A 17,561-nucleotide genomic window follows, 5' to 3' on the forward strand; every position below is an offset into this window, starting at 1 on the left:
GAGAAAAAGGTCAAGAATAGGAAGGCACACAGAAGTTGATGAAGTAAAATATTTTGTGGGCGCAAGGTGAGATAGTGCATAAAAGTCACAATACTCGCTGGTATGGCACACACACAAACACACATTAAGGGTGCCAAAACTGTTCAAAGAAAGACAAAAGATGAATCGGTATTAATAACTCCTATAATGTAGAAGCCACACCAATGCCCGTACTACCCAATGAGGTGCACACAGAAGCAGTACCGAACAATGCATAATCAAGCGAGACACGGTCAGCCGAAGAAGGAAGCCGTGCACAACTTGCTGAAGGTCAAATGTGAGGAGTCACCAACCCATCCACTGGTGTGCCCGATATTACTTCCACTAAAGAAAAAAACAAGCTATAGAGAGAGCCTGACGGAAAAGGAAATATATAACAGTAAGCAGCTGGTACGATTCCTAATGAATATCTTTAAGATAAATGGCCACAATTAACCCACTCTATACTCTTACAAAGGGAAATACACTCAAGAAATAAAGGGGAGAAGATCGCCAGAAAAGCTGAATATCCCATCCCCATCTTCCCAGCCGTTGGTAGTACAGACAGTCCCTGATATGGAGGGGGAGAAAACGCCATTTCGAAAATGTTTCCCCAGTAGAGACAAAAAAAGGTACAGTTTCAATGGAAGAAGTGAGAATTGATCCATGGCTATTTAAACATCTTCCAAAGATATGCAGACTATAGAAAGTAGCAGAGCAGCTAATGAACCACATGTAGATTAATTTCACAATTAAAAAAGAATAAAAAATTTTATCTACTTTTTGCTGACTCTGTAAGATTACTATTTTTAAAATCAAGAACTTTAAAGTTTTAAAAGATTTTGCTCTTTTATTTATTAATTTACTATTCTAAGATATTTAACTTTTTTTGATGAAAATGTGAAAATTTGGTAAAATTTGTATTATATTGGACTATGGGTGTAAAATAGTATGTTTATAGTGTATGAAAAATGGCTGGTACTCTAATTTAGTTTATATTATTTATTTTATGAATATTAACTATAGTTCGAATAGAAATAGTAACAGCAAGGTAATGATAATAATAATAATAATAATAATAATAATAATAATAATAATAATAATAATAATAATAATAATAATAGAAGGGTGTTGGGGGTGTGTGTCTACTATTAATATAATAAGGTTGGCGATAAAGACCGAATGGGTAGATAAATAGAAGAACGTAAAAGAATGGCGACAGTACAATATGATTAAGGCACTAAAAGACTGTGAAAGAGAATCAGTGGGAGAGCAGGAAAAAGTTTATTGAAGTAAATGACAAAATACGGGAAGCAATAGAAAAAAGGAAATAGAAAATGCTTAGCTTCAAACGAACGCATAAAGATTGAAATCGCCATACACAGGGAAATGATGAAGGGAAACTGAGGAACAGATAGAGTCCAGTTTACAAGTCAAAAGTACTTGCTGCTTCATACAAAGACGCACGCTACCCAAGTGGCTACAGATACAACTGATGCAGCAGGAGACGAAGCTCTACATTTCACTCAAAAATGTATATGCAAAGGCTTAGATGGTTTTACCCGTGGTTTTTATTTTGATGCCGTATTCTAATATCCAGTTCTAAAGAAGGAGAGAAATCGTGATAGGGAAGAAATTGAATAATGTGAGGTAATGACGAATTCTTTTTCACATGGAATATAATTATTAACATCAATATTTGTGGCTAAAAATATAATACTAGCGCTAGGAGAGTTTGTTACAAAGACTACTAATGAATTACCGAGTAAAAAAAAAGAAGAATTAAAAATGCAGAAACTAATTAAATTATTTAACGCATAAACCTTCAGAGTGCTTTATATGAAGTGAAGAGAATTATGTACAAGGCGATGCCAATTCTGTATTGACATAGCTGCGCTCAATGAGCGTTCATTTCATATAAGAGTAATCCCGGCTCCGCAGTTAGCACTCTATCTCAAGAAGCTTCAGCCAAAAGTCAAAACAGCACAGCAAGCTGGCTTGCCACATTCAAAGAGCAGATGGTGCAAAATATACCAGGATCTAGACGGGAGAGCAGTGAGAACTCAGACGCGCATGAAACGCAGCCGTTGCCTTGCTAGGCGGACAAAAACTATCACATGCACGGTTCCGCCAGACAGCACCCAATGGCATTCTAAAATTTAATATCTTAAATCAACTGAAACTTGCGGTATTTTCAAGATTCTCGTGGTTTAAATTGCGGCTAACGACGATTTGCACAATAGATATACATAGAAAAGAAACATGAGAAAAGTGTAACCTTGTAAAAAACGGTATCATGTGTCTCCATGGGTTTCTATAGAAAGACTGATCTTTTTATAACTTTAATATATGAAAAACACAATCGTTTATAGTAATAATTTACGCATTATAATTAGTTTTGCATTTAGAAATATATTGAGAATGCACAAGTTCTAAAGACGACTGCGAGGACTAGCCAAAGAAAGCAGTGCAAGCGGAGAACTACTAAGTACACCACTGCCAATATGATTTGGAGACCTTGCCGACGAACGAACTATTTCAGCTAAAGATCTATAATGAATTTATTTAAATATAAAAAGAGAATTAAGGCTGCAAGGGATTGTAATTCATCTGAAGGGGCGGCTGATATCCACTTCAGTAATCGAAAGCGGAGAAGTAGTGCTCAAGTAACCAGCTAATGACTGCCAACGTACTTGCGGAAAGCGAAGCAACCAGAGCCATCTCTATAAAAAGAGCAAGCAGATGCAGAATACAATGATAAAGAGAAAACCAACGCCCAAAAGAGTTAGGCACTCACGAGACGTCGTAATATAAGTAACCCTTACACCACCATGATACCAGGTGATAAGCCAACGTTAGCAAATAGAGCGCCAAGAATTTTGTCATCTTTTTTAATTCCTGCGGAGAAAATATAGAGTATTCGAAAACAGACAGTTTCAGGAGTTTTTAAGGAAGATTATTTATCTCAAAAAAACGAAAGCTATATCATAAATAGTCACAAGCAAATTACACCCCCTTCCTATAGAAGATACAGCGGCAGCTGGAATTCCATGTTGGTAAATTTCAAACAGCAAACAGTAGACAGGCAAATTGTACATGCAATGCTTCCGCAGCGCAGATAGATGGTGGAAAGTACTTCAAGCGATAGGGGGTAAATTACGCAAACACGTAAAGAAGGGTACTACCTCTTAAACACTCAATAAAATCAAAAAGGTAAAGAAAACGACAAGGGCAAAGAGACTAATCTTTAGGCTACCACCAACGATTGCAAGATACTTGGCAAAAAAGAATCATTACAGAGCAAGTTCAAGCACTAAACTATTCGTATCTACAAACAAGTGGTTAGCTGAGGCCACAGCCTTGGCGACAAGTTTGTCTTCAGAACAAAACGAACAAAACACCGATAACTGTGCGGGCACTGATGAGAAAAGGGTGAAGACCGGAGCGCTAGCAACCAGCAAGACAAAAACAAAGCGGCTGATGTTTAAGATATAGACATGGGCAGAGTGCGGCTCAACTTAAAGAAAGACAAACAGCGCGGCCGGCCCGTGGTCATCTCTGCCGGCAACATAAGTATGCGGAAAGAGAAGCGCAAACAACAAAAAAGAAAACGCAACGGCTAATAACACACCAAAACCAAAGATAAAACAATTACTAAACTTAAATGCAACAAATTATTCACTAAACCCAGCATAATACTGTCGAACGAGCCAAGAACCCCACCTGAAAGCAACCCACAGTAGACCAAACGACACGCAGCTTGGATCTTAATTCTAAGGCAACAAAAACAAAGAGATGGATTTGCTTCGCTGGACCAGACAAACGTGGCTACAGACGTTTATTATAATCGCTGGCGTAAACGCGTCAGCGCCAGCATTCAATGAAGGAGGCATACAGCGGCTATGCGGTGTAGCTACTGACTTGAGCGGTGTAGCCGGGATCGGTGTCGGTAAGGTAGCCGATCAGAAAAGACACCTCGAAGCAGCGCTAAATGCGCAGAAGGCGCTAACAGTGGCCGCTCTGGCGGAACGCAACACAGCAAAAGCAATGATTTTCGCACCAGCGGCGGGTAAAGCAGGGCACTGCGCAGTCCAGGCGGCGCAACAGGCGGCAGTTTTAGCGGACAAAGCACTAATGGCAACCAAAGCAGCAGCAGGCGTGGGCGGCCACATTACAGGAATAGTAGAGCTGCTCCTAAAGGCAACAAAACAAACGGACGGAACAGCCGGAAAATGTATAGTAAAAGACGACACGGCTACGGCAACGGAGCACAGCACGACAGGAGGTTTGGGCTGCCCAACGACGACAGATGAACCGACAGCCAGGAAAACTCTAGCAGACTTAAAAAACCTCAATGAGCAAGGATTCGCTAAGCTAACGGCGGAAAAGAAAGTAGTGGACGGCACAGCGACCAGCGCGTGCGCGTTTCTAATCGGGTCAAACAATCAAGCAACTCACATCTGGGACCACGGGGGCAGCGACAACAACGCCGTGACAATTGCACATGGGATCCTAAAACTCAAATTTCACAACACGCAAAGCTCAGAAAGCGCTGTGACGACACAACTAAACGAGCTCGGCACCTGGGGAGCCGGCGGAGACACTGACAATCACAAGCTGTTTAAGGCGATTGGGGGCCTGGTTAAGGAGGATGTACACGCATGCGGTGAAACTACGGACAAGGCAATTAAAAATTTCCTAGAGCCACAGTCGTTAAAAACGTCACTATCAGAAGCATACAAAAAAACAGGTGAAAAAACTGCAGAGAAGCAAGCAGAGGAGGAAATAAACAAGGCAACAGATAAAGCTAAAGCCACAGCTGACGACCTAAAAGCCATACTAGAGAAGGTGGAAATACCAAAACTTAAGGATGGAGAAATTACCACCAAAACGCTAAAGCAACTAAACTATAACGTCGACGACACAGCAAACCTCCTAAGCAGTTTGTTGCAGCTTAAGGCAAAGTCAGAAGCAAGCACAAGCTGCCCTAAGTTTGACCCCAAAGAAGATGGGAAAAGCTCGACAGAAACAGATGAAACTTGTGAAACTAAAGGCACAGGAGCCGACTGCAAAGATGGCTGCAAAGTGGAGGGTACAGACGAAAATAAAAAGTGCGTAAATGATCCGGATTACAGACCGAAACAGGTAGAGGCGACAAAAATGTTGGAAGAAAGGAATGCAAGGACAAAAAACAGAAAGATTGAATTGGAAATTAAAAATGAGATGGTAGTGCCTTCAAAGATTCCAGTTTCCTTGTCAATAAGAAGTACGCTCTGATGGCTGAAGGTTTCATGAGCTTGGTAGCATTTTAGCATTTATAATTATAAAGATATTTTCTTAACTTTATAAAATTTATCAAACTTTACTATTTTGATAAAATTTTAACACTTTTGTAAAATCTTTGCAAAATGTGTAAATTAGGAAAAAATTGGAAATATACGAAACTCATAAAGACTATTAAAAATATAAATAAAATATTTACAAAGGTGGCATATAAATACAAAAATGGTAGGGTAATATGAAATAACAAATGAGTAATATTCTAATTTGATTATTTTCCTTATTATATTGATATTATTTACTGCAACAATAATAATTGTAGAAGAGTGTTGTGAGTGTGTATATATTAATATTATAAGAGCAGTGGTGTTAACAAAATGTGCTGCTCAAATATAAGAATTTTAAACAACTTCAAAAGTGCAATGGGGTAAGTGAATTAGTGGTACAGTAACTACGACATTTTGTGGGATAACGCGGTAAATGTTATTAAAGAAAAAGCAGAAAACAAGGAGAAGTGTGCGCAATAGACTCTGCGGAGTTTCAAACGCAAATATGGTAAGTCACACCAACCTCATACAAAAAGAGGTGACGACGGGGTACAATGAAGTAGAAATAGAATCCAGTGTACCGATGAGATGTTTTCGGCATTTAATAAGTAGTAGCCCTCACAGTAGAGAAAAGTGGAATGAAAATGCGCAAAGAAATGAAGTAATACTTGACGGAGAAAAGCATGTAAGAAATGTAACATAAGGGCATTGCGCTCTATATTTCACAAAAAATTGGATAGAAAAATAATTGTAGAATGATGAACACTCTGATTTTTGATGTGATTCCAAATCACACCATCAAGATGGGAAAAAGCAGGAACATGAAGAAGGGATTGGGTACGTTTGAGGTAGTTTAGAGGTTTTCTTCTCATTAGGCATAGTAATAATAAACAAGACTTGTGAGCAGCAGCACAATAGTATGGAGGGATAATTTTAAAGCTAGAACTACTAATAGATACCTGAAAACAACAGAAAAAGAAGAATAGAAACTTTAAAACTGCTTACAACACTGCACATATCATGTAGGAAGAATTAATAGGGATACTTTTCTACCTCCGTGGTGGTATACTGGTCAGACGATAATTTCTTCCAAAGAACGAGCATTCCGTATAAGACTTGTCGGCAACGAGGTGCTAAGAGCACGAGTTAATAGAAAAAAGCTTCGGAAACAGACTTTGTGAACACAAATTACTTGACCGTAACCGAAGTCAAAGCAGGGTTGTAAAGAATACAGAAAAGAAGTAAACAAACAATCGTTTCCGCGACAAACAGTAGAGTTACTTGGTTAATCAAAGTGAAATCATATCGATCAAATAAGAAGATGATAGAAAATATTGATAGTTATAAATTTTAAATTATAAGTGCTTTAGATGTAGAGGGACTTTTAGTTTGTTGTAGAAAAGGGTGTCTAGTGTTACAGTGGAATATCTGAGGAATTTAATAATGTGGCAGCAGAAAAATAGATCAGCGTGCTGTAAAAGAATATAAAATTGGAATTTAAACTCTAAGGATAATACGTTTCAAGGAAAAAGCATAGAAATACATAATAATCACAATGTAGTGCCCAGGTGTGCGACCTGTACAGCAAGCAGTAAGCAATTGATTTTTCCAAACCAACACGGCTCCCACAATGACCTCAAGAAAAGCCAAACTAGAAACAGAGTATGACGACGGTGTTGTTAGCAGTAGAAGCAGTTGTGTTAGTGACAACAATATTTGGGGGTGCAGCCGAGACTTCCATAGAAGCAGCCAATTCCCCCTGTAGTGAAGTAAAGTACCTTGAGAAGCTCATCATGCACTTTGAAGGCCAGATTTCTCAAGCGCGGCAACGGGCGTCAGAATTAAGCGACGACTATTCTCTCCTAACGCTGGCAGCAGCATGTGACCCAAGCGAGACAAAAGCAGCACAATACACGGCAATCGCAGCACAGACAAAGGAGGCAGAATACGAACAACGGGCAGAGCTAACCAAGCACGAGCAAGCAATCAAAGGACTTCTAGACACGCTGAAATCGCGAGCAGAGCAAACCAGAGCTTTGCTGCACGCGGAGCATGCAAAGTTGACACCAGGGACAGCGACAGCTAGCCAGACATCGCAGCCGGGTGTCTCAACCAACAGCGACGAACAATGCACGGTACCAACAACGCAGCCAAGTGCGAAACCGGATACGTGCGACACAGAAGCCGGCAGCGGCGATCATGTAGACGCGGCGGTGGCCGAGCTTCCGACACTAAAAAATATCAAGCTTGTTCCAGACAGCAGCTTTTTACCGCCGGCGTACGACATTGTCGTAGCCGGAGTCGGCAACCTAGGGTCTGGGGGAAAGCTATCGGAGTACAAAGGGGCAGCATGTGCTGCGCCGGCCGACAACACCAAAGTTTACGGCAGCTTGACTAGAGCTCTTGGCATCAAATCGATCACGAAGAAAGCAGCGGCCGCCGAGGCGACAGTCAGCCAGCAGCTGTGCGCTTCACCCGACGGCAGCGGTGACTGCGTAGACACAAGTGCTGATACAAAAAGCCATCTGCAAACACAGAAAAAAGTCGCGAACGCCATATGCCAACACAAAGCTGCAACAATAAAAATATTTGAACGCCCCATACGCAAAAGCAAGGCAACATTAGCCAGCGAAGGTAGCATGAGAGCACTCTCACAGCTTCTAAAAAAAGGAAAAGTCAACACAAAAGAAGAACCTACCAGCCAAACAGAGGCAGTTAAGGCTCTACTTCCAGCAGGAGAGTCAACTCTAACCGCAGATCTGGTAGATCCCTTGGAAAATGAAGAAATCACTTACGACAAAGATAACAACCCTGTAAAAACAATGATCAAAGACGCCAACAAGGCTGGAAAGCTCGCCACAACACTCGCTTTTTGTTTCGGCAGACAACAACGGAGAAAATCAGCGATAACAGCCCAAAAGGAAGTTTCAGATACTAAAACAGAAAAAAAATGCAAAGACACCGAAAAAAATAAATGCACAGCTGATAAAGATTGCGAATACAGCGAAGGAAAATGCAAACTTAAAGAGGGAGTGAAAGTGGAAGGAAATGATAAGAAAACTGCAAACACCACAGGAAGCAATTCTTTTGTTATTAAGAAGACCCCTCTTTTGCTTGAATTTTAAGCCCTAGCATAAGACTTTTAAGAGTTATTGGTAAGAGATTTTTGTTCAATTATATGAAATGTATGAGATTCTGCTATTTTATAAGAATATTTTAGCACTTTTGACGAAAACGTTAAAATAAAAAAAATTGAAGTATTTTAGTAAAAGTGTATGAAAGTGGCATATGAAATTAAAGTAGTGGTGTGATAGAGTATGTTAAATTAGTGCAATTCTAATTTGGTTTATTTACTATACTGTTTATTTTACGGGTATTGTTTAGGGTTATATTGTTAATAAGAGTAGAGTGTTGTAAGTGCGTATATACGAATATTATAACAGCAGAGGTGAAGACTAAACGGACTGGTATAATATAAGCAGTTCAAACAGTGCAAATTGTGCAATTAGAGTTAGTGAGTGTGGCGTTGAGTAAGAGAGAAAGATAGTGAGGAACGTTATTAAAGGAGAAGGATAAAGTGGGACAGAACAGAAATGGAGAGGAAAGAGGAGATGGAAGATGTGTTGTTTCGAACAGAATTATTACTCGGGACTTCATTACACACAAGGCAAACATGAGGGGAGAGTGAGGGTTGGAGACAATCCAGTGTATAATTTAAATAGAGACACTGCAAGTACCCCAAAAAGGCAGTGAGATTGCATGAAAATAAATATACTATTGACAATTTGTGCTCAAGCACTCTTTGAAGAACGCATCATTTTTGCTCGGAGCACTATCGTAGATACAAAGAAATCTAGCGAAGTGGATACAGCTGGTATTGGACTATACAGTGCGTATAAAAGTGTGTTTCTCACAGGTACTGGATAAGACAATGAGGGAAAAACAAGAAAAGAAGCTAATGATTGTAAAAAGCGTTGCGGCAGACGACACAACCAACACAAAATTCAGAAAGAGCAAGAGAAGGATGAAAAATGCACTGAAAACCCAAAGGTAATTCAATAATAAAAGCACTATTGCAACATAAAATATTGCAGAAAAAGTAAGCTAAAAAGTCCTTACTCTCACGAAAATATACAAAAGTAGTAGATAGAAACAACTATTTTTTCCTTCTAGAGTGGGCTTACATAAATGTGTGAAAAATGTGTCTAAATGGCATGTGTAATAGATTAAGTATGAGATAAGTTACAAAAATGCGAATGCAACTGCCAAAAGGGCGACGGCGACAGCAAAGGGAAACATTTGTTAGCGGTATCTATCTTCAGATGCCCATCTGTACTCTGACTTTAGCAGAGAAAAGAAATCTAAGCGGCAACATTTTGACGACGGCAATGAAGCTGTGCGACGTAATAGACCGCATCCGGATCCAAGCTGTTAGAGCAACTTCTTTATTAGCTACGACGATAGCATATATCCATTCAACACCACATCTGCACAAATTACAACTTTAACGCGTAGACTAACAGCAGCTATACAAAAATACCTTCTAAAACGAAAATACAAGTATCACTCGATCACTAGAGAAATCATATTTACGAGCAAATGTCTATGAAAACCAAAATATATAGTGACAAACTTGTCTTCAATGAAAATGAATGAATAAAGTTTTGTCTGGCTGAAGGTGCAGAATTAAGCCAGCAGCTGACTAACAGGCATAATTTGCGCATTTCAGAAAGAGAAAGAGATTACGTAGGGCTCAGTAGGAAATAAACTAGCTAAATAGCCCCTACGTTTTGTCACGTTCTGCTACTGTAAGCAATAGTAACTTGCGTAACAGCGCCATCAACAGATATCAAAGTGTATGAAATAAAACAGCGCTGCTTCATACTAAGAGACAAGCAGCAAATGATCTGCTCACTTCCAAGCGGGCGACATAAAGGTGCATATAAACAAGAAACCGCATAGCTTCCACACAAAGAGACGGTATAAGCGTCTATTTGCGATACGGCAAATCCAAGAACCGGGTTCCCAACAACCACTATTTTTTCCGGAAGTGACTAGCAATCAAGTGTAAAACAATCCGGCTTAAGACCTAGAACTGCCATAAATGTCATACCAACAAGCATCCTTAGGTGCTGTAACAATAACGCTGATGCTGCTGGCACCAACAGAAACCAACGCAGACAGTCAAAGCACCAAAGCGGCGGAAGCAGCAAACACACCATGCAAGGCGGTTCTATTCATGGAGAAGCTGGCAGCAAGCCTGCAGACTAAGCTGGCAGCCGAAATGGAAAAAGCCAAAGCCCGAACAGATGAAGCAGCAGAACTAGCCGTCGCTGCAGCAGCAGCAGAACAAGACAATAAGAGACTTGGATACAACATCTTGCGGGCGATCGCCCTGCAGGCACAGGCGAAACAAATGGCACAATTAAAACAACTTGATGCAGTATACGCCCCGGCAGTGACACAGTTAGTCAATTTATCAACAAGACTTAGACAAGCGGCAATGGCGAACAAGCGAATCATAAGCAGCCGCGGCACACCGACGCACGGCGCGGCGCCGGCAAACGGCGCGACTAATGCTGACGCAAGCTGCAAATACGCAGGCTGGACACAAACACTGGGCGACATTAACTGCAAAGAGGAAACGGAGCTTACAGGTGACTTGGCCACAGCCAACATACAGGCGGAAGGCCTTACGAAAATCCCGTACCCGAACACAGCCTTTCTAAATTCACTAGCTGCCGATATCACTGCGTTCAGCAAAGGCACGCCAACAAACGCGAACACGGGCAGCCAAACATGGGTTTGCTCGAGCGGTGCCGACGCAGCAGTGGGTACAATCGGCCAGAGCCATGCGATTGGCACATTAGTGCAGCCAACAGCGGTAGAACACGGCTTAACAGCAATAGAAATAACAGGGGCGAACAAAGAAAAAAATTGTAAGGGACCAGAGCAAGGGACAAGCACAGAGGAAAGGGCGAAGGCAGTATTTCTGTCAGCAATTTGCAATCTCGCGGCGGTAGCAACTGAGTCAATTGGCTCAGCACTAGCAACGACGACAACAGGCCTTAAAAGCGGAGCACAAGCGGCGACAATCGTTAAAGCAGCCATGCAAGGAGCAGGCCTGCTGTCTAGCGACGCAAATAACGTCGACAAGGCGGCCCTGGAAAAGTTTATAAGTTCAACTTTCGGCCCAAGCGACAAAGCAGTAGAAGATGACTTCATCGCACCCCTCGACAAAGTCAAACTCAACTATATCGCCAACAACAAAGAGACAACTGAAACGCCAACGGCCATCGCACAAGGGAAGAACGTTGCTGTCGCTTTAGCTTTTTTCTCAGGTAAAGCTTTAAAAACAGGCGCAATAAAGAATACAAAGCCCGATATAGGAAGCAAACCAACAGAAAAATGCAAGCCAGACACAAAAGAAAATGAGTACAAAAAGGACGAAGACTGCGAACACAAAGATGGAAAATGCAAACTTAAAGAGGGTGTAAAAGTGGAGAATGATGGGAAGACAAACACCACAGCAAGAAATTCTTTTGTCATTAATAAGGCCCCTCTTTTGCTTGCAGTTTTGCTTCTATAATTAAATTTTCTTTGAAAAAAGAATGTTTCTAAATTTTATGAAATTTTATGAAATCTATTATTTTGAGTGAATTTGCTATAATTTTCCGAAATTTAATATATTTTAACACTTGGCGATGAAAAAAATTGTAAAATATGAAATTTTTATTATATTAGTTAAATTATATTGATAGTGTAACGCTACTGTAAAATAGCAATTTCATAGAGTCTGAAAAATAAGTACTTATGTGAAAATTGTTACATTGGTTTATTTTATGGGTATTATTTATAGACATACTAATAATGATAATGATAATAATGATGATAGGAGTATGTTGTGAGTGCGCATATACTATATAATGTAGAAGAATGGTTTGAATACTAAAATAAAACAAAACTGCACTGCCTAAAATAGAAGAAACCGTGCAACGCGATTAAGTGAGAGGGAGTAATATATGGTGGGAAATAAAGCAAGGAATTTTCTCAAAAAAGAGAAATAAAGGGAAAGAAATTGATATTATGCAGTTTCAAATGCTAACATGACTATGGGCATCTCATACGTAGAAAATTATGGAAGGGGCAATGAGAAACACAGAAACAGTCCAGTGTATAACTGTAATAGAGTAGCTACAGGCAATTTCAAGGAAAAGTAAAAATCCAACACAAATAACCGTTATTGCTAATGTGCTTCCAATACATTTTCTTTAAAATGTATTATTTCTAATCAAAGATCTGACATTAATAAGCGGAGGTCTTCCACAGAGAATTCAACTGAAATCCACTATACGACTTGCTTAAGATCTTTTTTGTCAGAAGCAGTAACAACACTGAGTGAGAAGAAATGAAGAAGCAGATATTGATTTTACCCGTCCTTGAAGAGACCGCCAAAACCACTACACAGTTTAGCATTTCTGTAGTTAGGAAGCGGAATTAAAAAAAGGAAAAGAAAAGCAACAATAAGGCTTTTATTGCATCACAATATAGTGTATAAACACTTATCCTTATTGGAGCCTGTTCTCAGGCAAATTGGAAATGTTATTAAATAGAAACAATCTTTTAGCACTTTTCTAGGATAAAGTCACAGAAAATGTGGCCTCATAACTTAAATGGCGTATCTGTTAGACCTAAAATTAGATGACTTAAAATGAAGCAGATATATATATATTCAACATAGTAGATAGAAGGCACGAAGCAGCAGCCCTTTCCAGTAACTGCTTCTTCGCCATACGGCGGTTTTAATGGTTAACTTTGGAGGTTGGGAACAAGAACTAGAAGCATAAGAATAGTAACAAATAATACGAATAGAATAAACAAGAGCATCTAAGTTTAAAATGGAAGATGTATCAAAAGAAAAACAGGAAAAACGGCCCCTAGATTCTCAGAATGTACATTATCGAAGCGTAGGATAAAGTTCATAGAATATGAAGCTGAATGGCCTGCGGAGATAGAAACCATTGTTGAAACGGAGTTTAGAATTTATAACTGAAAAGCTCGAGAAGGCATCAAAAGAGCACCTTATTGCACGCAAAAATGTGTTGATCCTACTGCGAAGATGGACGAGGATGTGGTTTTTATCTGATGGAGGGCCTTGATTCTAAATTGTGAAGAATACAGGAACCATAACCTAGAATGAATATGTTTTTTGTTTAGCACCACAGCAGTGAAGGTAACAAAGATTTTATATCTGTGGTCAGTAGTGTTTTGTTCTGCTTCTCAAACAAGACCAATTAAGTTCATATGTCTCGCCTCTTATTCACAGCATCAAACCAGAAATAAACAGAATGTTTCAAGAGGTAGTAACAGCCATTATCTTTGCGGTAAGTTCAGCACAAGCGGCGCACGAAAACGTCAAAGAGATCAGAGATATGTGCGGTCTATACGGACTTCTAATACAGCCCATAGCTGACTCACAGATTGTTTCCACGGACGGCACAACAAAAGAGAACCCAAGAGTGGAAATGCAAACGGTAATAAGGAAGAGTATCGACTTCAACCTAACATTTATAGCAAAACGAATAGCAGAGGCTCTCGCGCCAAAGAAACATGCACAAGACACTAACAAACTTAAAACAGAGCAATCAGATGTTCAAGTTTAATTTATAGGTCCATATCCCGCGACAATCAGAATTATGATTGAATCCTCAAAGGACCTGGTCGACAAAATGAAACCTAGTGGCGATGTAGCCAAGAAATTTGCGTTGCAGCTCCACCCAGCGACCCAACTCAAACTACGAAAGGCTCTCGCTCACTTGACGACGGAAGCCCTAAAGAAGCAAGCAAGTTTAAATACTCTTCTGGGCACTATCACGGGAAAAAAACTGGCAATCCGGCAGAAAATGGTAGAGGCGCTCTACGGCCTGCAGCAAAACCGGAACAGTCTGTCTCCGACATGGCGGTAGACACGCCCTACATAGTGGTACTGGTACCGACCGCATTCCAGCGGGAAGGCACTGACAGAGACAACACCTGTGAGAAAGCGGCGACATCATTCGCGAAGAAAGCAGGGTACGAATCAGCGACGGATATAATTTGCTTCTGTTCAGTACAAGCCAACAACGGTTGCAACAACATTTGCGGCGAGGGAAGCAGCGAAAGCAACGCTATCCACAGCAGCGGTCAGGTACAAAAGGCAACAGAAGTGTGGACCACTATAGTCAAACAATGTGACGCATTAAACGGGGGCAAACCGCCGCTATTAACACCGGCAGCCCTAACAGCAGAAGTAACAGCAATTTTTAGTCACCTAGAAAAAAACTACATTGCCCTAACAGGGCCACCGACACACACCACCCTGGTAGGCAAACGCAGGCATTTCCTAGGGTTTCACACCATATACAACAGCTGACCGAGCTGCAAAGCTCCAGCAAATACGGCAACCACAGCCGGCAAAGGGGTTTGCATTGACTACTCAGCCAAATGAGGGACGCAAAGGGAATACCATGGGTGGCATTAGTCAAACAAGCTGCTGGCGATTTAGAAGCGACACAAACAAACATCGGAGCAGCCAAGGAGCTAGTAGGCCTGGCAGAATCGATAAGAACAACCATGAAGGGGCTTTTTCAGATCGAGCCCTTTGTTAGCACTCATTCTTGCTCTCTGACAGCAAATGCTGACATAAGCCCTGAGCCTACAACAACTCTCCAACATAAATGCAAAGCGAAAAACACAACAGCTGACGAATGCCCAAGCAAGCACTGAAATTATGACAAAGATAAGGGATGTACACCTAAAGCATGAGCAACAACCGCAACAGGAACAAGAATAGGGGATGGAGATACAGGGAGAGCAACAACGGAGAATGTAGGACTCACCGCAGGAGCCAAAGCTGCATGCGGTTGTATTGAAGAAAAGTGCAAAGATTCCAGTATTCTTGTCAATAAGAAATTGGATTTTATGGCTTATGTCTTTGTTACTTTGGTATAATTTTAAAATTATAAGAATATTTTGGTGAATGTTATGAAATTAGTAAAATTTGATATATTTAACACTTCTTAATAAAATGTACAAATTCGTGAAATCATTGAAATTTTAAAAACATGGGAATTTGGAATTTTAGTGAAATGGGTATGATAGTCACCACTGGGTATAAAGTATTACGGTGATAGGGTACGAAATATGAGTGATATTATAAAAGCTTTTAAATTATACTATACATTAGTTATGGTTATAGTAATAATAATGATATTCATGGGAGCTTTATATGAGTGTGCGCATACTAATATTATAATAAGAGCAATGGTAAAGATTAACAATACAGACACAACATAGGCACCTATAATATTGAAAAGGGTGAAACAGGAGTAAATGACTTGGGGAAGTGGGAGAGAGCAAAAATATTGTTATTAAGGGAGAAAAAAGTAAATTGAATATTTGAATTTTCAAGCACTTATACTACCATGGAAATAATTATACACAAGAAAATGAGGGATAGTGTAAAGAGTTAGACAGAGTGCTGTGCACAGGCAAAAAGAACCCGCTACGTTATCCGTGAAAGGAGAGGCAGAAGATGGAAAGGAAGGAAAGAAAATTTGGAATATATTGAAAAGGTACACGACACTACAATACAGAGGGGAAAAAAGAATAGGATGGGATGATGATTCATATTTCACTCAAAAATTGGTTGATACTTCTTCAGCGATGGTTGAGACTGTCGTTTTTGATATGGTGGAAGATCCTAATGTCTCGTTGTGAAGAAGCAGAAATAGGAAAAAATTGGGTAAGAGTGAGATAATAAAGAAGCCTTCTCACAAGTTATAAAAAACAGACACTAACAGTTGTGTGAAACAGCGCAGTATTATTTGAAAGAGGATTTAAAAATAGAGCTACTAATGAACTATTGATGATAGTGAGGGGAAAGAAGCAGAACTGTTTAACATAGAAGATACATGCAGAGATGGAAGAATTGTGAGGGAGGGGGGAATAGGGGGTGGGTGTGAGGGTTGGAGCTGTGGGAGGGGGGGGGAAGGATTAAGGTGGGGGGGGGTGCGGGGTAGTGGGGGGGGAAGGGAAGTGGGGGTGAGGGGGGAGGTGGTAGGGTGAGGGGGGAGGGGGGAGCAGGCGGCGAGTGTGGGGGGTGGTCGGGGGTGATGGGATGCGGTGAGGAGTGGAGAACCGCGCTGTGGCGTGAGGGTGGGGGGAGTTGTGGGGTGAGCTGGGGAGGAGGGGCAGCGGTGGGTGGAGATGCGGTGGGGGGAGTAGGTGCGGGCACGCCGTGGTGGGTAGGGGCGGGAAGCAGAGGTGAGAGGATGAGAGGATGAGTAGGAGAGTGAGAGAGTGAGGAGGTCTGATGAGGGGAGGGGACGTAGCAGAGAGAGGAGCGAGGGCGGCGGTGTGGCGAGGGAAGCAGAGATAGGTGAGGCAAGGAAGCGACCGCCAGGAAGGGGCTGGGAGCGCGTGGAGTTGGTAGTGCGGAGATATGAGCGGAGGGAGGGAAGAGTGACGGCGACGCGGCCTGGGTGAGAGTGCGAGGGGGTGAGCGAGAAGGGNGTGGGAGAGGTATAGTACAGGCGTCTGAGGAAGACGGCTGCAGAGTCACGTAGGAGGAGCTGACTATGATCCTGCTCAGGTGCTGGAGTGCGAGGATCGGAGATAGTCGCGGAACGAGTAGTGGTGTGAGTGCTGGAGCGCGAGAGGAAGTGTTGAGGAGGGGCAATNTGGAGTCGTGACAGCGNTGGTGCGGGCACGAGTAGTAAGAGCAGCGCGTAGCGAGTGAGACACCATCCACGAGCGATGTCTGGAGTAATGCGNCACGCGAGCGGTGCCGAGGTACAGAGGCGTAATGTAGAATATTGGAGACCGTAGCGCGTCTGGGAGGGTTGCGTAAGCGGCGGCGTGTTNACGGCGTAAGGAGNGTGGGCGGTGTTCACGGCGATGAAGATAGCCAGATAGGTAGGGCAGNTTCTACAGAGAGAGTCATGGGCATGTGACTGAGAGCGAGACGAGTGAGAGGAGTCTTGTATACACGAGAGGGTGAGAGGGCGAGCGCGAAGGTTGATGCGGTGAAGTGGATCTAGGAGATACGTACATGATGTAGTGCGAGTAGAGTCTTCGCGTATATGTAAGCAGCTAGAGATGCCAAGGACAAACTATATGAGGGTTGGCAGGAGAGAGTTATGTCGATAGATGAGTGAATAGAGATCAGTGGAGAGG

General features: G+C 41.5%; 3 protein-coding genes and 1 pseudogene across 3 annotated transcripts, besides 10 other annotated features; all 4 read left to right on the forward strand.

Moving 5' to 3' along the window:
- Positions 1-1,002: 1,002 nt before the first annotated feature.
- Positions 1,003-1,038: a sequence feature (AT_rich).
- Positions 1,039-1,070: 32 nt separating this feature from the next.
- Positions 1,071-1,141: a microsatellite.
- Positions 1,142-3,813: 2,672 nt separating this feature from the next.
- On the forward strand, positions 3,814-5,295 carry Tb11.16.0001 (variant surface glycoprotein; the record flags this gene model as incomplete). The annotated part of the gene is made up of 1 exon (XM_824685.1): positions 3,814-5,295. The coding sequence occupies one exon, from the start codon at positions 3,814-3,816 to the stop codon at positions 5,293-5,295; it is 1,482 nt and encodes a 493-aa protein (XP_829778.1).
- A 36-nt stretch (positions 5,296-5,331) lies between these two features.
- Positions 5,332-5,403: a sequence feature (AT_rich).
- Positions 5,404-5,473: 70 nt separating this feature from the next.
- Positions 5,474-5,499: a sequence feature (AT_rich).
- Positions 5,500-7,009: 1,510 nt separating this feature from the next.
- Tb11.16.0002 (variant surface glycoprotein) lies at positions 7,010-8,470 on the forward strand (the record flags this gene model as incomplete). The annotated part of the gene is made up of 1 exon (XM_824686.1): positions 7,010-8,470. One exon carries the CDS (start codon positions 7,010-7,012, stop codon positions 8,468-8,470), a length of 1,461 nt encoding a protein of 486 aa, XP_829779.1.
- A 1,979-nt stretch (positions 8,471-10,449) lies between these two features.
- Tb11.16.0003 (variant surface glycoprotein) lies at positions 10,450-11,934 on the forward strand (the record flags this gene model as incomplete). Its single annotated transcript, XM_824687.1, has 1 exon — positions 10,450-11,934. The coding sequence occupies one exon, from the start codon at positions 10,450-10,452 to the stop codon at positions 11,932-11,934; it is 1,485 nt and encodes a 494-aa protein (XP_829780.1).
- A 118-nt stretch (positions 11,935-12,052) lies between these two features.
- Positions 12,053-12,101: a sequence feature (AT_rich).
- Positions 12,102-12,206: 105 nt separating this feature from the next.
- Positions 12,207-12,239: a microsatellite.
- A 1,454-nt stretch (positions 12,240-13,693) lies between these two features.
- On the forward strand, positions 13,694-15,335 carry Tb11.16.0004 (annotated as a pseudogene).
- Positions 15,331-15,358: a sequence feature (AT_rich).
- Positions 15,359-16,386: 1,028 nt separating this feature from the next.
- Positions 16,387-16,464: a sequence feature (G-rich).
- Positions 16,465-16,478: 14 nt separating this feature from the next.
- Positions 16,479-16,641: a microsatellite.
- Positions 16,538-16,776: a sequence feature (G-rich).
- Positions 16,777-17,561: the final 785 nt, after the last annotated feature.

The sequence above is a fragment of the Trypanosoma brucei genome (assembly GCF_000002445.2).
Source record: "Trypanosoma brucei brucei TREU927 chromosome 11 chr11_scaffold01 genomic scaffold, whole genome shotgun sequence".
Lineage (NCBI taxonomy): Eukaryota > Euglenozoa > Kinetoplastea > Trypanosomatida > Trypanosomatidae > Trypanosoma > Trypanosoma brucei.